At 40.8% G+C, this 27143-nt stretch overlaps 2 protein-coding genes across 4 annotated transcripts; both read right to left on the reverse strand.

Moving 5' to 3' along the window:
- Window positions 1-9188: 9188 nt before the first annotated feature.
- Window positions 9189-13692, reverse strand: adal (adenosine deaminase-like). Of its 2 annotated transcripts, none has more exons than XM_052123194.1 (10): window positions 13500-13692; window positions 13248-13378; window positions 12970-13030; window positions 12805-12892; window positions 12634-12715; window positions 12382-12508; window positions 12204-12284; window positions 11931-12069; window positions 9925-10025; window positions 9189-9778 (listed from the first exon to the last, which is right to left on the reverse strand). In XM_052123194.1, the coding sequence occupies exons 1-10, from the start codon at window positions 13542-13544 to the stop codon at window positions 9587-9589; spliced, it is 1047 nt and encodes a 348-aa protein (XP_051979154.1). In that variant the 5' UTR covers window positions 13545-13692; the 3' UTR covers window positions 9189-9586. The 2 variants fall into 2 exon arrangements, with proteins under 2 accessions (XP_051979154.1, XP_051979155.1); XM_052123195.1 differs by having other exon boundaries at window positions 13248-13394.
- Window positions 13693-14477: 785 nt separating this feature from the next.
- Window positions 14478-26980, reverse strand: LOC127640684 (complexin-3-like). 2 transcript variants are annotated; one of them, XM_052123380.1, is made up of 4 exons: window positions 26721-26980; window positions 16193-16322; window positions 15292-15379; window positions 14478-14702 (listed from the first exon to the last, which is right to left on the reverse strand). In XM_052123380.1, exons 2-4 carry the CDS (start codon window positions 16240-16242, stop codon window positions 14478-14480), a joined length of 363 nt encoding a protein of 120 aa, XP_051979340.1. In that variant the 5' UTR covers window positions 16243-16322; window positions 26721-26980. The 2 variants fall into 2 exon arrangements, with proteins under 2 accessions (XP_051979340.1, XP_051979339.1); XM_052123379.1 differs by lacking the exon at window positions 26721-26980 and having other exon boundaries at window positions 16193-16537.
- Window positions 26981-27143: the final 163 nt, after the last annotated feature.

The raw sequence follows: 27143 nt of genomic DNA on the forward strand, positions 1-27143 counted from the left end.
TGTCAGTCACTCAGACAGAACCAATCAGATCATCACAGCCACGTTTCTATATCAAAGAGTATGGAACAAGCTGATCTCAGATCCCTATTATTTTCTTGAAGATGAGGACTCTTCAATGTATAAAAGGATAACTCAAGTTTTCTTATCATTTTTTCCACCTCATGATTTTCCAAAACTGTATAACAGCATAATAAGTAAAGTCACAATGGGGGACTATGCTTTTAAACTCACAGTACACTGATGCTTTTAATCAATAAGTTGATCACAGAAATACACAAACTTTTTCCAAACAGTTTAGCTTGTATTCACCATATCTTCATACTATTGGCGTATGAAGCATTTCCATGTAGAAAATTGGATAGTTATTAAACCCAAAATTGCTCAGCATTCATTAAAAGGCATCTCTTAATGTTGAGAACCAAGTTTGCACCAATATATTCTACCAGTCAATTCCCTTTCTCTGGCACACCTGCAACAATTACATGCTACAATTACTTTTAGGACCCCGAAAGGCAGCCAAGGCATTCTCCAGACACCTCAGCATGGTGCACATTTTGCAAGGTTGATTCAAAACAAATCATCACCCTGGGTAACTCTGAAGTTATGGAGCAGCACAGACACAACATTGTACAATAATAATGCTCAAATACCATTACATCAAGAAAATACATGTTGTATGTGTTATAATAAACATGGTATAGTTTTAATTGGATGAATAATATAATTGCCTAATGTTGATGGGTTTGTTTAGTGGTTATTTTTTGACCATCAATGTACTTTACATACAGCGTACCGGGCGGAGCCCTGCCCCCACTTCGGCTACTCGAAAGTTATGCTAATTCCAGCATACAGACCGCTCATCAGACGCACAAAACTACTCCAGAAGCAGGTGAAAACCTGGCCAGCAGGAGCCATCTCTGCTCTTCACGACTGTTTTGAGTGTACTGACTGGCACATGTTCAGGGAGGCTGCAACATATGGCAACTCTACCAACTTGGAGGAATACACAGCATCAGTGACCAGCTACATCAGTAAGTGCATTGATGATGTCACTTTCTCCAAGACCATCACCACATGCTCCAACCAGAAGCCGTGGATGACTGCAGAGGTGCGTACGCTGCTGAGGACCCGATACTATGCCTTCAGAGCAGGTGACAAGGCTGCCCTAAGAATAGCGAGGGCCAAACTGTCCTGGGCCGTCAGAGAGGCAAAGGGCACAAATGCCCAGAGAATCCACAGGCACTTCCAGGACAGCGTCGAAACGCAGCGCATGTGGCAGGGCATCCTGGCCATCGCCAACTACAGGACAACATCAGTTACCTGTGACAAAGATGCCTCCCTTCCAGATGCGCTGAACGATTTCTACGCTCGGTTTGAGGTGCAGAATGTCGTGGTGGGGGGGAAGATCACCCCTCCTCCCAACAACCAGGTGCTCTGTCTTACCACGGCGGATGTGAGGAAAACTCAAACTCTTGAGTCAACCCACGGAAGGCTGCTGGACCAGACAACATTCCTGGCAGAGTGCTCAGAGGAGGTGCAGACCAGCTTTCGGATGTTCTTACCGACATGTTCAACATCTCTCTGAGCAGCGCCATCGTTCCAACATGCTTCAAGGCCACCACCATCGTCCCCTTGACAGAGAATTCTTCGGTGTCCTTCCTCAACGACTACCGTCCCGTCACACTCATACCCATCATCATGAATTGCTTCGAGAGGCTCATCATGAGGCACATTAAGACTCAGCTGCCCCCCTCACTAGACCCACTGCAGTTCGCGTATCGTCCAAACCGTTCAACAGACAACGTCATCCCCACCACCCTCCATCTGGCCCTCACCCACCTAGATAAAAAGGACTCATACGTTCGAATGCTGTTCATAGACTTCAGCTCAGCATTCAACACAATAATTCCTCAGCCTCTGATTGGAAAGCTGAACCTGCTGGGCCTGGACACCTCCCTCTGCAATTGGATCCTGGACTTCCTGACTTGGAGACCTCAGTCGGTCCGGATTGGGAACAGCGTCTCCACCACCAACACACTGAGCACTGGGGCCCCCCAGGGCTGTGTGATCGGTCCACTGCTGTTCACTCTGCTGACTCACAACTGTGCAGCAATGCACAGCTCGAACCACATCATTAAGTTCGCCGATGACACAACCATCAGCAAGAACGACGAGTCATACAGAGAGGAGGTTAACGGACTGGTATAGAGCCAACAACCTGTCTCTGAATGTGAACAAAACAAAAGAGATGGTTGTTGACTTTAGGAGAGCACAGAGTGACCACCCTCTGCTGAACATCGACGGCTCCTCTGTGGAGATGTACTGTTTGGCACTTTTAAATTTTGTTGTACAGGTTACAATGACAGTAAAAGGATTACAATTACAAGAGCACCAAATTCCTTGGTGTTCACCTGGCAGAGAACCTCACCTGGTCCCTCAACACCAGCTCTATAACCAAGAAAGCCCAGCAGCGTCTCTACTTTCTTCAAAGGCTGAGGAAAGCACATCTCCCACCCCCCATCCTCACTACATTATATAGAGGGACTATTGAGAGCATCCTGAGCAGCTCCATCACTGCCTGGTTTGGGACTTGCACCGCTTCGGACCGCAAAGCCCTGCAGAGGATAGTGAGGACAGCTGAGAAGATCATCGGGCTCTCTTTTCCCTCCATCAAAGACATTTACAAAAAACACTGCATCCGCAAAGCAACCAGCATTGTGGATGACCCTACACATCCCTCACACAAACTCTTCACCCTCCTGGCGTCTGGTAAAAGGTACCGAAGCATTTGGGCCCTCACGGCCAGACTGTGTAACAGCTTCTTCCCCCAAGCCATCAGACTCCTCAATACTCAGAGACTGGACTGACACACACGTGTCCTGAGTTGCACTTTAATTATTGTCACTTTATACCTGGCTGCTACCTCAGTAACTGCTATGTGCATAGAACACTATCTCATACTATGTTATGTTTACATTTGGCATTTTTAGAAACTGTCATTTTTTTGCACTACTGTGTACTGGTCGGCACTGCACTGTCTCTCACTGTGCCTATTGTCCTGTTAATTTTTTGTAATTTATTGTACTGTCCCGTACTTTTTGCACACGTTTGCACGTGCACTTTATATAGGTATGCTATTTAGTCTGTGTAGTCTCATGTGGTTCTGGGTTTGTCCTATGTTGTTTTATGTAGCACCATGGTCCTGGAAGAACATTGTCTCGTTTCACTGTGTACTGTACTAACTGTATATGGTTGAACGACAATAAAAACCACTTGACTTGAAATGAAAATTCTTTCATCATTTACTCATGCCATCTCAGATGTGATTTTCTTTCTTCTGCAGAAATTTTAACAATATTTCAGCTCTGTAGGTCTATACAGTACAATGCAAGTGAATGGTGACCAGAAGCCCTGAAAATCACATAAATGCAGCAAAAAAGTAATGATAGGTGGCGGTGAGAAACAGAACAATATTTAAGTCATTTTTTAATACAAATATCCACTTTCACTTTCAGATTCTTCTTTTGTTTTTTGGTGATTCACATTCATGCATATCTCCACTTTCTCGGCAGGGCTGGTCAAAAGTAGAGATTTATAGTAAAATACTTCAATATCTATCTGTTTATCAACCACACTTATACTATTTCTGAAAACATAGATTTAACAACTGGAGTTGTATGGATTACTTTAATGCTATCACAGGTTTAGTTCATCACATAAACTATGGATATGTTCCACAAATATTGACAACCATAAAGTATTCAATATTTTTATCTATTTTTCAACTTTTTTTTTTGTGAAATGCTATGCTTGAAAAGTGTGTTACTTTCTTAGAAATAGATGACATTTGGTTTGAGATATTGTTATATAACGCTAAGACATTTATCCATTTTTAAGTGTGACCAAATACTTTTTGGTGTCATTGTATATACAATGAGACATTTGTACATATAGAGATATACTCATTAGCTATCATTAAAATAACAACAGACATACATGACAAATAAGTATATGTTTAATCAAAACAAAGTACTGTCTAAAAGATACAGTGCAGAAACCTTTTATAAAGTACTTTCAGCAATCAATTAAACATCTATGACAACTTGTGGAAATTCTGAGCCAGTGCATACCTGTTATTCTGGGTTGGCCAGTGCATATGTCCTGAAAGAGACCAGAAGGAGAGGAACCACTATAGAAAGCATCCTCAAATGAAAGGAGTAGTCCATCTAACATCAAAGAAGTGCCTATATCCCTTTCTACCTGTCTCTCTCCACTCATGACTGTTTGAGCTCTCTCAGTTTGAGAGTAGAATGATTACTGAAAGGAAAGGGGCTTCTGGGTCATTTATGAGCAGGGGGTTGTCTGGGTTAAAGGGAGGGGGCCAGAGTCATACTGAAAATGAAGTGCTGAGACCACACATACAGTCTGGTTTGATCTTCAAGACTGGCCTCCACTCAATATATGGATCTACTCATTTTAATCTGATTATTGCTATTCTAGCATAATTTTGCAGTTTCATCACCTTGGGCCTAATGGAAACTGCAAGAAGTGAGTTTAACATTACATTAAAGGAAAGAAAATATCATGAGATCTCAATGTTTTTCCTAAAGAGCAATGAGATTAAATGGAAAGCAAATGGTTACGTTTCCTGCTCTTGAGATTCAGAATTCAGAACAGATGTCAACAATGTTACTCTGCTCAGATAGGCCAAGATACCAAAATATACCATTAAAAGTCATACTGAAATATGTAAATATTAAAAAAATTTGCTGTATACTCTTACTTTGTAAATAGTGGTGTCATTTCAGTCTCGTTTTTATTTATCCTAAAATAAATTGAGACGCTACTATCATAACTACTATTTTCAGGAGGATAACAGCTCAGTTATTTTCACCTCAATGTTATACTGATTTATGACTCCCTAGTATGGTTTTGTTTTGGGGGTAGGTGTAGGGGTGGGTTTTAGGGATTGGGACATATCATGTAGCAGGAGTAAGAATCAGGCAGGGAGTCAGATTTTGACACCGATAAGTGAATCAGTTCTTTCGGACAGTCATGTAAATGAACCAGTTACAATAAATGACTCACTGCGTAGAGCGTAGGGAAATCCAATTTATTTTTATTTATTTTATCATAATTTATTTTAATGAATCGGTTCTCTATGGCACTTCATGTAAATTAACTATTTCACATAAATGATTCACTAATTCACTTCAGCCCCTTGCACAGACTTAAAGGGACTTTGCCCTCTTTTTGAAGCTGCTGTTTTATCACTATATTTCGACTCATGTTCTATAAATTTGTTTCTTTTATTATTATACATTTATATGTTAAATGTACCGGTAATGTTGTAACCCCAATATCGTCACCCTAAATACATATAATCTAATTATTTTATATTTAAGAATTATTTCTTCTTTAAAAAAACTAGTTAGTAGTTAGCTCCGTCTTCTTAGTAGCTTTTAATCTAGCTAACTACTTTTTTGAAAGATTAGCTAGCTTGACTGTAGATTAAATACTTTAAGCTATGAGTAGCTTGTTAGCAAGTTACTGTTTCAATGAAGCTTCTCCAATACTGTAAAACAATTTTGAGACAAACTTTGTCCTCAATGAAACATTACTGATAAAGCCACTAATTCTCCTGGGATAAAAAAGCAACTTCTGAGCAATAACATTTTTCTTTCTTTATACCGGAATCATCATGCTCTGTTCAAAAGCAGGGAGGAACATCAAGCAAAAACATCATAATTCATCACCATGCAGCCACATTATTTCCATACTCTTTTATGCTTGCCTGAAATCATCTATACCCAAGCACTTTGCTCCGATCAAAGAATAAAACAAATATTTGCTTTTCCAGACAGAGCCAAAGCACTTGCTAACACAAGCAAATGCATCTGGGCATTGCTGAGGTGACATAAGCAAGATGGGGCTTTGTAGTCCGTACGTGTCTGGCATCATTACCAGCTCAAAGCAAAATATGCTTTACAAACACAAGCAACACCACAGGCGCATTGTGAAGAAGATATTCCGCCATGGGATATCCTTCTGGACAGCTGCCAGACTTCACTTTAGCCAGGCAAAGGAAATGATCACAACTTAATGTGACAAGGCAACAGAAGTTCATTCCGTGTAATATAGAAAATTCCCAAAGTTGATGTTTCATTACAAAAAGGATTAAACCTAATAATATAGTGCCAAGACAGTAAAACAAGGGCAAAAATACCTGCAGGTATTTTAGTGAGGGTAAAAAAGTCCGGATTATCAGGAGATAGAAAATGGTTTCATCAATATTGAAAATTATGCAGTGTATTTATCACCATCCTAAAAAGTTATTTTCACACTGCGCTTAACCCTGGGTAAAGCAACGTTTCACACTTGTAATTGTTAAAGGGAGTTAGCACCACTTTTCACCCTGGTTTATTAAACCCTGTTCCAGAGCAGGGTTGGCCCTGCATTTGCAAACAACAGAGTGACAAGACAGAATCAGCTAGACATTGAGAGTGTTGTTAGTACTCAACTTTAAATAATAATCTGGCCAAAAAACAGAGAAACATGAGGGCATATGTAGGGAGTGTAATCAGGCTGGAACAAGTGTTGCTCAACAAGCAAGCAGTGGCATGATCGGCGCTGCCCTGAGAACAATGAACGTTCCCATGTAAATGCCGATCACGCCAGTCGAGCGTGCCTGCGAGACACGAGGGAGAGAAAATGACAACAAAAAAAACCCCTGCAGGCTTACCAGAACTGTGACAGCTTTGTACTGTCGCTGAAACTTTCAAGCACTGTTTACGTTGTCTGTCTGAGGGTAAATGTCGAACAGTGTTGGCAATCGCGATAACTGCCATGATGAAGGACAGTATTCCATGTTTTTGTGGCATATTTCAGAAGACGAAATACAAAGCTGAATTGCTTAGTGAGACAGTCACAGAAGAACAGAGCAGTTCCACTGACAGGTTGTGTCTGTCGCAAGCAGTTTTCATCCAATCATTGTTTTTGACACCGCAAATGTGCAAATAAGGACGTTCATGCAGGGTTTACCAATGTACAGTGTGAAATATCGGAACATGATTACCCAGGATTATTTATTAATCCAGGGTAAAGTATGAACAGTGTAAACCATGAAACAGGATAACCCAGGATTCCGTTTACCCGGGGTTTATAATAACCCAGTTTTAACATTTTCAAGCATGAAAAGCCCTAAAGAGTTACATCAATAAGATATACACTCTTAAAGCCATTGTGATATCTCCAAGAACATTTTTGTTTTGCTAAAAAACATACAGTATACTTGTGCCTGCATGCTTTTGCACTGGTCATTGACCATCTAAAGAGATTTTATTAGATTTTTCAAGTAATAAATTATTCAATTGTTCATTGTCTTTAGCACAATCAAAATCCTCCCTTACCGGGGCTCTTCACACCCAACCTGTTTGTCTGTCTGCACTGTTTTGAAATTATTTTTCTATGAAAACACTCTTGATGGATGTCTTTGACCATATCACTCTCAATGTAGAAAAAATCTTAATGTTTTTTCAGTGTCTCTTGCACACGTGTATGAGTGAACGTCAACTTTGAAAGATATTTCACAAGACAATTGCATTTTGTTCCATTAGTTGTGCTGCATTATGCTTTCTTTAATGCGAGAACACGTTCGGTATGGCCTCTAATAGAAACAAAGGAAGGTGCTTTTAGACCTTGTCAGTACACTGACAAAAAGTGACAGAAGTGAGCCACAGAAAAAGCAAAAAACAGAGAGGGCCAATTTACAAAAGCCATCACAAACAACACAAGTGAACAATACAGCAGGCTCACCAGCTATCTAGTTAAGACTGGAGTGACAAGAACATTGCTGGAGGTTTTTGTGTCCCAGAAACCATCAGTAAACCCCAATAGGACAACAGGTAATTTACTGTAACAGGTAATTTACTGTTAAAATGCATTAATCAAAGGCTACTAAATATGTGTGACATGGTGCATTGACTTGTCCAGACTAAAATGAGAAGAAATTCATTACATTTACACTCGCCTCCCCTTTAGGGCCATGCTAGATTGAAACCTTATGTGTCCTTTACAACAGACAGGAGTATGTGCTGAACAAGATTACAAAAATCTTCAAATATGACCTCTTTTGTGTATGCGTCACGTTCAAATGGCATTTACACGGGTTGTGCTGTGTATTGACTAAATGAGTTGACCTCAGGGTGCCCTTTCCATCCTGTGGGCAGAGAGGCGCAGTGCTATTAGTGAATAACAGAGGATTGTGAACCATTAAAATATACAATGGGTGGTCCACTATTTCTTCAAACAAACAGATAGGAGTACAACAGCAACACAGCAAGAAAGGTTCGTTTGCAGTCTGAATTTTTTTTTTTGTGGCTAAAATACCAAATAAAATTCAGTCTTAATCCATTCAGACTCCCTCAAGAACCTGTTATAAAACCAAGAACAACACTATGTTGGAAAACGTGTTTCTGTCCTCTCTGGCGTCTTATCTTGCACATCTTTTGTGTTCTCAGTGTAAGTTTACAGCTTCTGATTGATGTACTGTGCTCAGACAGTGTCTTTTAGGTCTTCATAGAGGCCCATACAGTGCAAGTGAATGGGTACCAAAACTTTGAAAACTCAAAAGCATATAAAGGCAGCATAAAAGTAATCCATACGACTCCAGTGTTTAAGTCCATGTCTTCAAAAATTATATGATAGGTGTGGGTGAGAAAAAGACCAATATTTATGTCCTTTTTTTACTACGAATTCTCCTCCCTGCTCAATAGTTGGCATTATGCATGAAGAATGCAAAAATGGATGTGGAAGTGAAGATTTAGTATAGAAATGTAGATTTATATCACGGAAGATATGGATTAAACCACTGGAGTCTGATGCATTACTTTTATGCTGACTTAATGTACTTTGAGCTTCAAAATTTTGGTTACCATTCACTTGCATAGTATGGACCTACAGAGCTGAGATGTTCTTCTAAAAAATCTTCATTTGTCTTCGGCAGAAGAAAGGAAGTCATACACATCTTGCATGGCATGAGGCTGAATAAATGATGGAGAATTTTCTATAGAACTATCCCTTCAAGCTTAGAGAGTCTGAAGAAACATATAGGAACATTTAAAAGGAACTGCTGCTCTCTGGTGGCGGGACATATTCATTGTTTTAAGACAAAACAAGTATGTTGTGCTTAATACTGGAACATTTATTTAAGAGCAATGACTGTTAAACATCACTTTAAAGTGTTTTGTTCTAAGAATGATCAAATATTGCTGTATCCTCTAAGAATATGAAGATCACATTCATTCTTGTCATGTAATTTCATTTTTTTTTACATTTTCAATATTAATCCAACATAAATATTAAACAATGTAGAAATTCATTTCAACAGTCTGAGCCCTATTGCACACAACACAGGTAGTTTAAGAATGCCCTTTTCAATATCATGACTAAACTGCCCACAAACACTAGTCATTTGTCAGATATGAATGATTTGAAATAGAGATAAAGGTGCCTGACGATTTAAAAAGCCACTTGTAAAAGGCTCTCTTGAGGAAGGGCTGTGATTACATTTTGCAGGTGCAAATCCTCAATGGAGAATCTGTGACCTGAATTCCACCCATTTCTGCTCCAACCTCTGTTTGATTGGCTCAGGGAGAAAGGTGTAACCAATGGCCTGCTGCGAGAGTGTCCAAACGTCCTCCTGGCTCAACCCAAAGGTGGACGCAGCTAGCTGGTACTCCTGAGACAAATCTGTACAGAACACGCCCTTATCATCTGTCTGATGAGGGCATGAGAAAGAAGAACTAAATCAGAGCTGTAAGCATAAAGCTATTTTGCTGAGAAGCATAATGTCTAAAGGGGTGTAAACTGTAAAACAGTGAAGAAAACAGTAAGGATATTACTACCGGTAAGACAAAGACTTACACAGAGAACACATGGATGTCCTCGTGTATACCAGTACTGGAAGTGATGTTTGTCATATGAAGGCACAGTTTGACCCTTAACATTAGAGGTCAAACACAACTCTGCAAATCAAGACATTGCAATATTTTTACATATAAATATTTTCTATAATATATATATATATATATACACATATACATGCATATTGTATATATTGTACAGTGGATCAGGAATGTATTCACAGCGCTTCACTTTTTCCACATTTTGTTATGTTACAGGCTTATTCCAAAATGTATTAAATTAATTATTTTCCTTACAATTCTACAAACAATACCCCATAATGACAATGTGAAAGAAGTTTGTATGAAATCTTTGCAAATTTATAACAATTAAAAAGAAATATCACATGTACATAAGTATTCACAGCCTTTGCTCAATACATTGTTGAAGCACCTTTGGCACAAATTACAGCCTCAAGTCTTTTTGTGTATGAGGCTACAAGCTTGGCACACCTATTTTTGGGCAGTTTCTCCCATTCTTCTTTGCAGGACCTCTCAAGCTCCATCAGGTTGGATGGGGAGCATCGATGCACAGCCATTTTCAGATCTCTCCAGAGATGTTCAATCGGGTTCAAGTCTGGGCTCTGGCTGGGCCACTCAATGACATTCACACAGTTGTCCCGTAGCCACTCCTTTGTTATCTTGGCTGTGTGCTTAGGGTCGTTGTTCTGTTGGAAGATGAACCTTCGCCCCAGTCTGAGGTCCAGAGCGCTCTGGAGCAGGTTTTCATCAAGGATGTCTATACATTGCTGCATTCATCTTTCCCTCGATCCTGACTAGTCTCCCAGTCCTGCCGCTGAAAAACATCCCCACAGCATGATGCTGCCACCACCATGCTTCACTGTAGGGATGGTATTGGCCAGGTTATGAGCGGTGCCTGGTTTCCTCCAGACATGACGCTTGCCATTCAGGCCAAAGAGTTCAATATTTGTTTCATCAGACCAGAGAATTTTGTTTCTCATGGTCTGAGAGTCCTTCAGGTGCCTTTTGGAAAACTCCAGGCAGGCTGTCATGTGGCTTAGTCTGGCCACTCTACCATACAGTCCTGATTGGTGGAGTGCTGCAGAGATGTTTGTTCTTCTGGAAGGTTCTCCTCTCCCCACAAAGAAACACTGGAGCTCTGTCAGAGTGACCATCATGTTCTTGGTCACCTCCCTGACTAAGGCACTTCTCCCCTGATGGCTCAGTTTGGCCGGGGGGCCAGCTCTAGGAAGAGTCCTGGTGGTTCCAAACTTCTTCCACTTATGGATAATGGAGGCCACTTTGCTCATTGGGACCTTCAATGCTGCAGAAAATGTTCTGTATCCTTCCCCAGATCTGTGCCTCGATACAATCCTGTCTCGGAGGTCTACAGACAATTCCTTGGACTTCATGGCTTGGTTTGTGCTCTGACATTCACTGTTAACTGTGGGACCTTATATAGACAGGTGTGTGCCTTTCCAAATCATGTCCAATCAACTGAATTTACCACAGGTGGACTCCAATCAAGTTGTAGAAACATCTCAAGGATGATCAGTGGAAACAGGATGCACCTGAGCTCAATTTTGAGTGTCATGGCAAAGGCTGAGAATACTTGTGTACATGTGATTTTTAAAAAACAATTGTATAAATTTGCAAAGATTTCAATCACTTTGCAATGATTACAATGAGGTTGTCATTATGGGATATTGTTTGTAGAATTTTGAGGAAAATAATTAATTTAATCAATTTTGGAATCAGGCTGTAACATAACAAAATGTGGAAAAAGTGAAGCGCTGTGAATACTTTCCGGATGCACTGTAAATTTGGTAACATTCACATATTTTATACTACTACATTTTATTTTTAAAATATTGTTTGTGCTTTATATTTATTGACAGAACATTGTACTCATGATTGTCTAAATTCCTCTAAAAACAATACTTTAATGGCTGTAGTTAATTGCTGTTTATCTTCTGGTAAACCAATGGCAAACTCTATGCATCATACCAATGGGAATGTTTTGTTTGCAAACTTTGTCCACAAGACTCTCTGACCCTCCAACTTCAGGATGCAGAAAAGTTCCATGACCAATTCTATCAGGGGGCAAGTTCAGCAACAGCTCAGTCTCCTCCCTCTGAGAAGGAATCTGAAATACACATGATCTCTGATTAAACAATGCAAAAGCATTCTCACAACAATAGTATGGAGAAAAGTTCTCATAACTGTTTCAGTCCTCTTGTAAACATAGATGTAAATATTTTGATTTCCATAAGTCCATACCTCTGAGAGGTGTAATGCAAGCTTCAGACCACAGTTTTTGGCTTTTTGAAGTGCATAGAGCAAATCTTTTCCATGACCGACCTATAAATGATCAAAGATATTCAGCCATAGGCATATCATATGATTTAACTGCAAACATGGAAGCACATAAATGCCAAAAACTTGCTGCTTTACTTACTGTTGGGTCTCCGCTGAGGTCCAGTCCAACTACCATCCCATCACTAGAAAGCAAGAAGTCTTCTGCCAGCTTCACTGTCTCCATGGCAACCTCAGGCCCATGTCTACGGTCCACAGCCACAAGAAACCTTTTTAACAGAAGCCAAACTTTTAACTGGAGCCAACATCTATCCATAAAGTATAACAAATGGCCACTATATTAGTAGCAGGTTTTCACCTATAGCAAAACTGGAATAAACAACCAATAAATTACCTGACATCAATGTCAACTTCCTCTTGTTTACACTGCCGGATGGCTTCAAGCACAGTTTCGATATATCTTTGTTTGGTGAGACCTTTTTGTGATGAAAATAAATGTCAACAAACAACAGACACTGGGTTCAATCACAATGTTTTGACATTTCCATGGACCACTTCCAAGTACCTGTTTCATTCACTTCCCTAGGTGTGCTTCGCAACTCCAAATATTTTACACCATCAGCTGCAAACTCTTGAATGACTGCTTTGGCAACCTATTAAATAATATTTCCCATTTCAACTAATTCTTTAAGGTACAAAACCAATAAAAGCATAACTTGCATGGGTTTACCATTAGGATATCCTCCTCTGAATCAACCAGTTGGTGGATCACTTTAAACACTTGGAAACACCTATTGCAGAGATAAACTAACTTTTAGGGACCCTGTTCAGAACAAAAAGCAATCTGTATTACACTAAATAGTATATACTACAAATGTAATACACCATAGCAAATAAAATCTCCAAGACCTATTCCTTTAAATGTCAAACATCTATTTGGCGTATTCGATTTCCCAACAGTCTTGAGTGTATTTAATTGAATGATTATTAGTTATGTTTGATACAGACTGGTCCAGTGTTCGGCGCTGTCCGCTGCGGATTGCCGTCATGCTGTGCTTGACGTTCAGATGCGGCTTTCGCTTTATAAGCGTTTCCATAGTTTCAAAACTGACAGAGCCGTTGAGATGCGCGTGCAGCTCCTAAAAGCAAAAAACACTGTACATGATTTTAATTGATTACTGGCATTGTTTCAATTTAATTAGTTCTGCCTTTGAATGTTAATCTCTACATAACACAAAAAAGTAATTTTGTGTTTCTGACCACTTTAGGCAGTCGAAGATAAAAGAGATCTGCTTCGGTATTCATCTCTGCAATCCGTCGCGTTTATGAAATGTGGATTTCACACACACACACACACACACACACACACACAGAAGAAAAAAAAAACTGCGCGTGGAAAATATCTATTGAATGACTGTACTACGTGCTTTTGCTTTTACTGTAGATACGGAATATTTTTCCTTGAGCACCAAAGTCGCGTCACATAAATGAGTCTTAGAGAACGTTGACTTTAACATTGGTTCCGGATTTATTTAAACACTTAAATACAACTGTGTGAGATGAATCGAATACAAAAACAACAACAGAAAAAGTACACAAGCAAACAAATAAAGAAAAAAAAAATTAGGAACAAATTAAAAATATACCAGACACAATTTTGGCATTCACAGTAAAAACCCTCGTTTTTAAAACCATATTTTTATATACATGCTATTGATAAATATGCTATAAATTACATATTGAGAATACATGGAAAAAAGCACGCTATTTATGTATCATAATGTCTGTATATATACTGACCTTTAATAACTCAACTTTTGCCATTATTTTTAACTGAATATTTTGTAAAAGGATTTCCATGTATTTTAGATGCAGCTTATCATATTTGAATAAACAGACGTCACACTAAATAATGAGTCGAAAGCTGTTAATTAATCATTATTGCCTTTGGTCACCATTATGGCTATGCATACATGTAAAGCTAACATTATTTTCAATAAAACAACAAACACACAACAGATTTGCATGTGCTTGGCTTTGCGTAGGAGCTCATTTGGTGGTGGATTTACCCGTTAATTCAAAAACTTGAGGTTGCATTCACAAAGCATCTCATTACAGGCATCTGATCTATTCCCTTCATTCTCCTTTAAATAGTGGATATTAATCAGTGTAGTCAAGTAAACATCTGATCCTCTATCAGCAGTCCAACTCTGGGGTGCTTGTGTATATGGGCCTTAATTACATAAGCTCACACCTTTCAGCAGACTGTTTCAGGTCTTCAATGGTGCTCTGGGCCTTTTCTTTTAGCTGATCAAAATCAACATTCTGAATGTTGGTCAGCTGACCCAGTACAGACTGCTTATTCTCCTCCTCCTGGTTGTCCTCTGCGATCATTTTGGCCAGCTCAGTGGGCAACTCCACATCATCGCCCGCTGCCTGAATCTGTGTGTCATCCAGCTCACTCTGTGGATGGTAGAAATGAAAGAGAAGTTAAAGAAACAGTTCAGCAAAAAATAAATAAATCATAATTTACTCAGTCATGTTGTTCCAAACATAACTTATAACTTTGACCCAGTTTACACTTGATATTAGGATCACGTGTGGTCAGGCAAAACACATGTTTACACCAAGCATATCCTGTGGCCACTTGTGTTTGAATTTCGAGGGGAGGGTCTCTGACTTCGTGACAACATACGTTAATCACTATGTCAGTGTGTCACTGCATGATATTTTAGCGCAACAAAGTCAGAAAAGACAAAGAAAGTGCAAAAAAAAACAGCTCATTGTATGGGCTACTTTTATGGTGCTTATTTTAAGTTTGAGAGCTCCAGCCCCCATTCTTTGTAATTGTATGAAGAAAAAAAAAACGAACTTCTACTTTGAAGAAAGGCAAACTGGTTTGGAAAATCATGAAAATGAGTAATGATAGAAGAATTTTCCTTTCATTCAAAAACATTTCTTTAAATTTTCTTTAATAATGTAATAAAAAATTAATTAAATAACTTTGTTTCGTCATGGTCACAGGGTTTATGACTTATAAACTGATGTTTACTTTTGGAAGACGATATTTGTCCCTGAAGTGGCTCCTGACTGTGGCCCGCTCAGCTTTTTTCTGGGCAAAGCTGGAATCGCGCTCCATCCTAGTGGAAATATAAAAGTTGGTTTAACACAAAATCAGCACTTGCCTCAATTTTACAAAAATACTATGACAAAGCATAAACTTCAGCAAAATAAATCACCATGGGATAAATTTGAGCCCATCATATGATTCTTCTCATACATGAGGCAATGTGACGTTTTGTTCAGGCAACATGAATTTCACATTTTATGTCTCTAGGGCAGTGTAATATGATGCCAATTGAAAAATGCACATAAAGGAAGAAAAAAGCTGTGTGTGCATTTTTCTGGAGGAGTCACTGTCCTCAAGGCCAGTCAAGAGAATCATGGATCTGGAAAGCAAGGTGACATGCAGTATTGATTAAACCACAGAACCTGTAAATAAACACTGACCTTCCCTATCTCTCCTTGTATTACATTTGAACAAGTGACTGTGCCACTTGAATATTAAATTTAAAGAGGGAAAGGTTCCACATAATTTTATATGAAAATATAAAATGTTCAAAATTAATTAGGCTATTTAATAAGGTTTACCAGGTTTTCATGTGACCTTTTTTGTGTGATAATGTGTATTTAAGCAATAACATCTTTTCTGTTTTTGTGAAGTGTTTTTTTAATTATAAAATGAAAATAAAATATTGAGCAATATATTTTATAGAAAAAGAATATATATATATATATATATATATATATATATATATATATATATATATATATATATATATATATATATATTATAAGTAAATCTATATTTATATATATTATAACATTACTATTATAATATTAGGCCTATATATTATAATATTCTATAAATATATATAAGTGATTTATCTTACTTCTCTTCCGCCAACTGTTCCTGATACTGCTCGAACTCTTCTTGTGTCATTCCTTTGGTCGCAGCTTCTGACTTTTCTGCTTCAGGTTTTTCTTCTCCAAGACCCCCGGTAAGATCCTTCAGCTGCCCTCCTATCATGTGTTTTAACATAAAAGCCATTGTTTTGCTTTCAAGAGATCAGATATATGGCCACAAAATCTTTTATTTCTCTGTATAATATGCAAATCGCTTGAGAAACTCGTTCTCGGTAATCCCTAATCGTTACATTTAAATATTGAGCAGAAGAAAAAAAAAACAAGACGAAGACAATGAGATGTCCTTGCTATCCGTCCTCAGATTAATTCAAGTTTCAGCACCAGATTTTCATGGACAGGAATCTCTCTCTCTCTCTCTTCTCTCTCTCTCGCTCTCTCTCTCGAAGCCACGCGACTTCTCAGGCATGACGCTTTTGCTTGTGTTCAGAATCCAGTCCTTAAATCTAGATTTAAATTACATCATTACAAAATCTTTAACTCACATCTTTAACTTTTTGTGGTTATCAACGTTATGCCACAAATGCTATCGAATGAATATGTAGGAAATGTTGGACAGTTTTTTTTTGTTCCAGTCTCTGTTTAAAGAAATGTAATAATCCAGATGACAACCATATTAAATGTTAGCTTGATGGATTAAAAATTTGTTCAGGATCAACTTGTGCAGTTGTTGGCTGTCATAATGACTCAAAGTAGTTAATGATATCAACGTAACGAACATTGGACAGTCACTTTGATACGGATGAATGTGTTTGGTGTGAACAACACCTGAACTGTCTAAAACGTCATGGTTACTGTTGTAACCTCCGTTCCCCGATGGAAGGAACAGGACGTTGTGTCGATTGTAGTGACACAAGGTGTCTCTTCTGAGAGCCTCGCGTATCTCTGACAGAATTTGCATGTCCCGCCCCCGGACATACGGGTATAAAGGGGAGCGTGCGAACGACTGTCAGACAGGTTTTCACTGAGGAGCCGAGAGTAAGGTTACAGCGCATTACAGTGGTAGGGATAGTGATGTGGCAAGGGGAACACAACGTCTCATTCCTTCCATCGGGGAACGGAGGTTACAACAGTAACCATGACGTTCCCTTTCTGTCACTCACTCGAATTGGTGTCGACAGGGACGGACTGGGGCTAAAAAACAGCCCTGGACTTTCTCCCAAATAGGCCCATCATCCGGCCATTCGCCACTAGCCGCGCAACAGACACTAGCCAGGATGTCCTGATAATATGCCACAATACTGTATCAGACAAGGTATTCACAGCAAGTAACATCTCAAAACCAATGATGATAATAATTGGGGTTGTTTATTAATGAAGCCTCAACCTTCAAATAAAAACAAAAAATGTACAATACCATCACATCTGCATTGAAAATAAAATACAAGTAATTAAATGTCACTGGCTACAGAAACCTCAAATTACACAAACTTGTAATTATAAAACATATAGTTACTATATGCTATAACTTATAACTATTCAAATATAATGTAAGCAAATTTAAAAGTGTAGTAGGCCTTATAAAACTAACTTTCTGTCATATTTGCTGAAACTGACCCTGTGTTCAAGTAGAACTACATGAAGCAGGTAATTAAAAAAAATCTGTCTCCTCTGGTACTACCTGCAGCCTAGTGTGATTTGCAGAAATCCACAGCTCCCTGTTCAGATGCACCCATCAGGGCCATAAGGGGTGTCTAACTGCGTTATTTACTTTATGGTTTCCATGGTGACGCGTCATTGCTTGTCACGTGACACACCGCAGCCACAACAGCACTGTATGAATGATGATATGCTTTATGCCGTTTTTCCTTTTTTATTAAAAATATTCACACATTTGTTAGCATGTTAGCATGAAATATCTGATATTCAGATTGTCAAATAAATGCAAGTGGGTGAGTTTTGTTGTCTAAACACCTTTATAACGATCGCGTTAGTTGAGCTGTGAGCGATGGGCGCCGTCATAGTGCCACAGTTCAGAGAATCGGATCTGTTGGATTTAGGCTACAACACGTTAATTCATCCACTTCTCCCAAAATACATGAAAGTAAGTGACCGGTGAACTGGGAGAAGAATAGAGTAAACTTTAAAGTTACTTTCACAATGTGTATCTGATTGATATGAATAAAGCGTGTCTAATTATTATGGAAAGGAATATTATTGCCGTTTCCATAGACATCAGTGTGTATTTTACAAACTCTATGTCTCTCTAAATGTATTGTATTGTTTGTTTAGTACCTACGTATGTGAAATGAAATTATATGTCTGAAACCTAAAACCTAAAAGAAACATTATGTGGTTGAAAACACTGAAAACTAAGTTGTGATATGACAGCTGAGCTGCGTCCGTCTCTGGCTCAGCGCCAGCCAACGCGCAAAGCACATTTAATATTAGCAGCTAATCACGGTGCACTGACCGTTCTAATCACACTGGTGTGTGTGTGTGTGTGTGTGATGTGTGATCGCGTCGCGAAAGGGTTAATTTCGTCCTGGCTGCAGCTCATGTACAAAACTGTACATTTTTCTAAACTGACCTGCTTCCATTACAAATCTGACTGCGGCCGGGGCCGAATCACAAACTGGCTAGTAGGCCGACTCTTCTTCCTCAGTTTTTTTTTTACACGTTGCATATAAGTGATCGTATTAGTGTCCCTACTGTTGGCTGTTCATATTGCTTTATTATACTTTTTTTTGTGCCGACGGACGGCCCTCGGTTGGACGGCCGTTCTGGACTTTTCCCGAACGCACAGATTGTCAGTCCGTCCCTGGGTGTCGATTGTAGTGACAAAAGGGGTCCCACTTCAAAACACCATCCACTACCCGTGTTACGTGACTGCCGAGCCAGGTGCAAGCAGGCTGCTGCGTGCTAGAAGCAGCTGAGTTGTCTGTACGTAACCCTCCCCAACGCCACCAATAAAAGGTGTCATTTCCCACGCTTAGGTTCCCAGTACCCGAAAGGGAACAGGCGACATGACTTGTATGGGAGCCAGCCGCGGCCTTTTCTCTCTCTATGTTTCCCATCATAGAGTTAAAAAGTGGCTGGGGCTATCTTAAAGCTATAGATGCGTTGGGGAAGGCATCCTTTCCCGTTCCTATTCTTTCAGGGGGAAGAGGCCCTGTGGAGACCACGATCTGCCCAGACTGGGGGGGATGTAACTTGAGGCTAATACACACAGGGGTGTCAAGCCACTCGTGGACATGGCGCGGTGGTAGATCCTGCCTGACAAGAGAGGAATTGCTACAGACACGGCGACCAGGGGGCAGCGAGGACTGCCCAAGGAAGACGTGGGTCCTTCCAGCAGGGGAACCGCTGGAAAATACGTCACAGGGAGTTGCCTGAAGTGGGAACTATGCCTGTGGAGCAAACATGGAGCACTGGACTCGTGGTGGGTCTGGCGGCGAATCTGAGGGTAGGGAGGAAGGGCATCCAGGAAGCGAGAGCTTACTGGCTAACCTGGGAAAGAAGGCGCACTGGATCAGCTTGGTGAAGGGCGCAAGGTGCAAGCGGAACACCCGGTTGGCTGTTCCGTATTACCGAGTTCTACCGGCTCGGACCTGACAAAACATGGGACAAGACCGACTCAACCCTGAGGTTGTAGAACCTAACAAAGGTGTTGGGTGTTGCCCAGCCCGCCGCTCTGCAGATGTGCCATGGTCCAGTGCCCACGGGGATGCCACACATCTCGTAGAGTGTGCTCGAACCCACAAGGGGGGGGGGGGGGATTCACGGCCTGGGTGTGATAGGCTAGGGAAATAGCATCAACAACCCAATGAGCTAACCTCTGTTTGGAGACGGTGTTCCCTTTCCGCCATCCACCGAAGCAGACAAAGAGCTGCTCAGATCATCTAAAGCCCTGTGTGTGGTCCATGTAGATGCGCAAAGCATGTACCGGACACAGCAACGAAGAGGCTGGGTCTGCCTCCTCCCGGGGCATCGTTGCAGGTTCACGACCTGGTCCCTGAAGGGGGTCGTAGGAACCTTGGCCACATAGCCTGGTCGCGGTCTTTGGATGACGTGAGCATCTGGCGGACCGAACTCCAGGCAAGTGTCGCTGACAGAGAACACTTGCAGGTCCCCGACCCTCTTGATGGAAGCGCCGTCTTCAAGGAGAGGGCTTTGAGCTCGACTGAATCAAGTGGCTCGAAGGGGGGTCTCTGAAGGCCCGAGAGGACCACTGAGAGATCCCAAGAGGGGAACAGGCTTGGCCGGGAAGGGTTCAAAACCTCCGGGCTCCTCTAAGGAACCTGATAATCAAGTTGTGCTTACCAAGGGACTTGCCATCTACTGCGTCGTGGTTGGCTGCGATAGCAGCGACATACACCTACAAGGTGGAGGGGGACAGCCTCCCCTCCAATCTCTCCTGCAGGAATGAAAGCACTGACCGAACTGTGCATTCTATCTGTGCCCTGCTGAAGTGGTCCCAAATCAGCTGGACCACCTGGGGGTGGAGCCTCCACTCTCCGCTTAGCGAGACCTGTCGTGACAGCGTGTCCGCCATCGTGTCGTGGCTGACTCCAAAGGAGGAGATGGCGGGTGAGTTGTGACATGTGATGGGAGCGTATGCCGCCTTGGCAGATTATGTATGCTATTGTGGAGCGGAGGGGGCGGGGCCGGGTCGGAATATCGCGCGCCTCATCAGGCCGATTGGGGACCGGGCGCGCGATATTCCAACCCGTCCCGCCCGCCCCTCCGCTCCACAGCTATCTTGGCGGTGCTGTCTGAATGGATCAAGGCGTGCTTGCCCCGAATCAGTGGGACAAACCTCCGCAGGGCAAGGAGAACAGCCAACAACTCAAGGCAGTTGAGAGGCGTCTGTGGTGACCACGACAGGTCTGGACACCTGCTGTAGGGGGACTCCTGTCCGCAGAAAACAGAGGTCTGTCCAAGGGTTGAAATTCTGATGACAGGAAGGGGTGATAAACACACGGTATGTGTGGTACCATGCCAAAGCACATACCGTGTCCATCTCGGAACTCGAGTCTGAAACCAGTGCTGGTCTCATGTGCATCAACCCGAGCGGCGCGACCTAGGCCAAGGATGCCATATGCCCCAGGAGCCTCTGGAACCGTTTGAGAGGAACCGCTATGCCTGGCTTGAAGATGACCCAGGAAGTGAGGAAATTGCTCTTTTGTTGACAATTTGGGTACCGTGGCCCAAAGGGGGTGCAGCGAAAGAAAAAGGGAGGAGGATTCTCCTCCCGGCCCTCCACCGGGGGACGGAGTGGTCTTGCTACCAGCTCCGGAGCAAACGTCTGGCTTCCTGGGTGCGCTGTCTCAGGAGCTTTTAGGGGTTTTACGGGCCCTAGAAGAGGTCCTGGAGACGGGGGCCTACGCTGCCTGAGGGGTGCTCAATGCTGGGGCTGAGAGCTGGGCCCAGGTTGAGGCGGAGCTGCCAGTGGTTTCTTCGCAGGGGGACGCCCACGGCGAGCAGACGGGGGAAGACCTGCGCTGCGACGGCGCGGCATGATGTGAGAGATGGCCTCCATCTGTTTCTTCACCACCAAAAACTGCTGTGCGAAGGTGTCGACGGTGTTGCCGAAGAGACCGAACTGGGAGATGGGGGCGTTGAGAAAGCGGGCTTTGTCAACGTCGCAGAAGCGGTCCCAAATCAGCTCAACGCTGCCATGGTCATGTCCTCACAGTAAGAACATGAACCATCCACAAACGCTGCCTCAGTGTGATCGCTACCAGATATGCAATCATCCGCCCGATACCCTATCCCTCGCCTTCGCCGCTTTGTACCCCCAGTCTGACAGGCGGGTCTGTGACCAGCGCCGAACATGGCTGCAGGTCCGGATGGCTGCTTGCCTGTGCTGGGCCACCTCCACCCCCCAATCCCCTCCCCTGTTGCAAGTCTTGTTCATGTTGTAGAGTGTACTGATTATGTGCTAATGTTGCTGAGGTGTTTTTTTCCCTGTTCCCACACTGTACTTCTTAAGGAGCATAGAGCATTTTTCTCCTCTCCTCTCCTCATGTCATGCTGTATTTCTTCTAATTCCCTGTCTTCCTGTCCTGTCCACCCCCTTGTCATATGTATGTTTGTATGGACAGGTCGATGGCCAATTTCACTGGTTTACTATGTGACAATAAAGGACTACTACTACTACTACTACTACTACTACCCAGGCACACGAGGCAGCGTCTATGACCGTCGGATCTGGAGAGATACCGGCCACATCCAGGAACTACACAGTGGCGGAAGGGTATCTTTAAAAAGACGCGTCTGAAAAAGACTTTCAATGCTCACTTGTGTATGTTGCTCTTTTACCAGAAAAAAGAGGAGAATAAACTCTTTTAGAGAAATCAAACTCTTTAAGGAGAAAGCTGCTGGAATGCACAGTCAGATCCAAACCAATAAATATTTCTTTTTTTTTTAACTAGAAATCTCCACTTTCACATTCTTCACATTCCACATGCTTCTTTTGTGTTTTTACAATTCACATTCTTTGTGCATATTGCCAAATACTGGCTTGTAAAAAGTGGAGATTTGTAGTAAAAAAGAACTTAAATATTGATCTTTTTCTCTCCCACACCTATCATATCGCTTCTGAAGACATGGACTTAACCACTGAAGCATTATGGATTACTTTTATGCTGCCTTTATGTGATTTTTGGACTTTCAAAGTTCTGGCTAACATTCACATGCATTGTATGGACCTACAGAGCTGAAATATTTTTCTAAAATCTTAATTTGTGTTCTGCAGAAGAAAGTAAGTCATACACATCTGGGATGGCATGAGAGTGAGTAAATGATTAGAGAATTTTCAGTTTTAGTGTGAACTATTCATTTAAGTCAAACACCTTTTTTGCATGCAAATTAATTGTATTAGATAGATATTGTGTTAGGGTTTATGATGTATTATACATCTATGCCTACAACACTGTCTGCATTACCACAAGAGTGGTAATATGGATAATACTATTTATTATAAATATGGACACAAATGTATGCTGACAGATCATTTATCTACTATGCTACTTTGGTGTATTAAATCACTTATAAAGACGCTTTCTCTTGCCGTTCTACTTTCAAATGATTTTAATTTCCTTCAGCAGTTTTTTTTTTTTTTTGTGTGTGTGTGATCTCAATTTATAAGCGTTTAGATACATTGACAAATTATGCTTTTGTGAAAATATGAAAAATAAATGTTTGAATGTCCTCTTTATACAGCAGATGATATAATGACCTTTCCCACGGAAACCTGCGAGTCAGTGTTTGTAACATTTGCATTTGCTGTGAACATTCATCTTCCTCAATTCCAACTGCTTTCAGATTTTTTATAATATGAGAGTTTATTCAGAATCACCTCGCTGAATGAATGATCATATATGTTTTAAACATGACCAGATGCATGTTGATTTGTCCTCATTTGTCCAGTGAAAACAGGGGAGCTATATTTTATTGCATTGGGTGTCTATACAGTATGCTCACAACAAGCACTCATGTTTTCTACTGACACAGACATAAGGCTTTATGACAAAAATTTACTACATGCTTAGAACAAATGAATGTTAGCCTCAGTCACCATTTGCTTTCATAGTGTCTTTTTGTTCATACAATAAAAGTGAATGGTGACTGAGCTTGTCTGTCCTCAACATTCTGCCTAACATCTCCTTTTGTGTTCCACAGAGGAAGTCGCACGGGTTTTGAACAACATGATAGTGAGTAAATGACTACAGAATTTTCTTTGTTTTTGAGGGGATGAACTAACACTTAAAAATATGGTAGAGTGATCAATGACAATAGATTTTTAAGAGTTTATAAAAAAAAAAAAAATTCCCATATCAGTCTTTATCTTCATGACATTTTTAGAGTGAAACGTGATTTCCTCAAGTATCAACAGAGCAAAATTAACTGACATGTTAAGTTTGTTTCTCTAAAATATCAAAGTTCCTCCAGCTTGGAGTTCACATGCGTTCCACAGAACTCGTCAGCCCCCATTTACATCTCTACAGTGACATTTGGGCTCAATCCCGAATCCGGCTTTCGCTCTTTCTCAGCCTAAGGGAACTATGCCAGTGTAAATCCCAATCAACACCAGAAGTGGAGTCTTTAAGATGCTTACTCTTATGACATGTTCTTCTCATGCAGAACACACTCTGTGCTTTTTGCATTTCCAATTCTTATGTCTCCTACTGGCCAGAAATGTGCTTCATGGAAGAATGAGCTTGTGTTAGGAAAGATGTGCGTGCATGAAAAAGATATTTGAGTACCGTGAGTCATAATTATAGTGGTAAAGAGATGCACTTTGAAGTGTCCTGGGAGGGCCATGCCTCAGGCTTCAGAAAAACCTGGCATATAGCCTTCTCTATGCACTGGCCTTTATCTGAAAAATCATTGACCTTACAGACAAGTACTGTTAAAGGTACAGCTAGAAATGTATTGTAACTGTGATTGTATGTTATCGTCTTATCCTGTTCAGGATGGAACAGGCTAAAGCTGTGCACATTAGCTGCTATCGTTTCTTTCCTCCCCTCATTTTGTGCGGTCAAAACACATATTGGATAATTTACTTTAAAGTTTAAACTAAAGCGCTGAATCAAACCATTCTTGCTGTCCCTTGGCAATGTCTGCCAAATAGGCCAGAGAACGGAGCAAATCGTGACACATGCATAGTGACATCCACAGTCAAGCGCTCTGGCGTGAAGTATGTAGGATGCCTGAGGGGGAAACGAAGTCTTGTCTCCCTCACTTATCTGATTCTTCTTTGTTAATCAGGCAAATCTGAGAGCTTGCCATGCTTGGTGAATTTCTGTAAGTATATCTAAAGCTCACTTTTAAGGGGAGGTACAAGAGGTGAATATACTGAATGTTTCCCTATCCTTAGAAACGTCAATGAAAAATGAAATTGATATCACAGTGATATTTAATATACTGGATACACACATTTTTAATTTTGTGACTTAATCAATTTAAACATATTACATTCTTCATCATCTTAAAAATTTATAAATGTGCACAACTCAATGGTTCAAAACATACGGTCAAAAATGTATATATATATATATATATACGCAGCATTTTTGTGGTATAATGTTGAATACCACAAAACATAATATAGACTCGTTCCTCCTTCACTTTAAAAAAGCAAAAATATGGGTAACAGCTAGGCACTTACAGTACAATGGAAGTGAATGGGGTCAATCCGTAAACGTTAAAATACACATTGGTTCAGGGGCCTGGGTAACTCCGCGAGTAAAGACGCTGACTATCACACCTGGAGTCGCGAGTTCGAATCCAGGGCGTGCGGAGTGACTCCAGCCAGGTCTCATAAGCAACCAAATTGGCCCGGTTGCTAGGGAGAATAGAGTCACATGGGGTAACCTCCTCGTGATCGCTATAACATGGTTCTCGCACTCGGTGGGGAGTGTGGCGAGTTGTGCGTAGATGCCGTGGGAAATAGCATGAAGCCTCAGCATGATGTCTCCACGGTAATGCACAACAAGCCACATGATAAAATGTGCGGATTTATGGTCTCAGACGCGGAGGCATCTGAGATTCATCCTCCGCCACCCGGATTGAGGAGAGTCACTACGCCACCAAGAATTGGGCATAACAAATTGGGCAGAAAAAAATACAGTTTCAAAAGTATAGCCATACACAATATGCATGTTGACTTGATTTTAGTGTGATAAAATTGCTTACTAACCTTTTGTGTAAAGTTATAGACAATTTTACAACTTTGATTCCATGACAACATAATGCCGCAAACCCCAATTACGACCGTGAAAATCCAGATTTTAACCACCTTACAGCTAAAATAATACACAAGTTTAAACAGAAGAATTAATGTAAGTACTTTTATAAAATTATAAGATTCACAAAATTAAACAATTTGGCCAACAATTGGCCCATTCTCTTCCATTGTAAGTGCCTCAATATTTGCTTTTATTAAAGAAAAGGAGGGACAAGTCCAATTGATTTTTTGTGGTAAACGGTATTTTGCAACAAATGCTGTTGATTGAGACGAACCTGCATTGAACCCAGAATATTCCTTTAATATATTATCAAATATCACTTTAAGAAAATGGAAATATTACACAGCTGTCTGTAATAATGGTCCATTCGCCCAGGAAATCAATTTCCAATGTAGCTGTGCTAGTTTCAGTGTCTCTTGTATCACTCTTTGGTCTCTTTTTTTTCCTCACATAATATAATAATTTCAACTCAAAATATACCTCCATTTATTTATTTTCCAAATAACCATGTAATAAGTATTATTAATATTATTAATAAATAGAGCTATTGTAATCATACAATGTCAGGCTTAATATAATTATTTGAATGACTCATGAGTGATGACCATTATCCTGTTCATAAATTCTGTTGGCTTTTATTTTGGAAAGTTCGGTTGTTAAAAATGCAAAATATTGAAATCCTTTTAAAATCATCATTTACACCTTTATCTCGCTTGAATAGACCAATTCAAGCGAGATAAAGTAGTACTAATCAATAAATGTTTTGTGTAGGCATGTTCTCTTCACAATGAGATGGATTCACCTTTGATGAAAACCGCAAACAGAGCATTTCAATGGCTTAGGTTTCCTTTCTAGCTGCGTGCTCATGAATCTTCCTCTTCTTGATTTCATGTTGCTGGCAAGAGACGTTCTGACCAGAAACACATCATTCTATACATAGACCAGAGAACAATACTATCACATTCTGGTGATGTACATGACGTAATTTTTCCGACTTGTGACGTACACAAAACACATCTGTAGGGCATTCGTTTCATTATTACCATTTAACATAGATGCATCAAAACCTTATGGCGAAAATCTGTCATGTGTCATGATTGTTTGGGTCACTGCTAATCGAGCTCAAGCTTGTATAGATGACGTGTTTCCTCTCTGGGCAGGTTCAGAGCTCCTTGAATGATTTCTAGGGCACAATTCAAGTGAAAGACAGCGTGATCACATTTAA

Source organism: Xyrauchen texanus, chromosome 49 (assembly GCF_025860055.1).
Source record: "Xyrauchen texanus isolate HMW12.3.18 chromosome 49, RBS_HiC_50CHRs, whole genome shotgun sequence".
NCBI lineage: Eukaryota > Metazoa > Chordata > Actinopteri > Cypriniformes > Catostomidae > Xyrauchen > Xyrauchen texanus.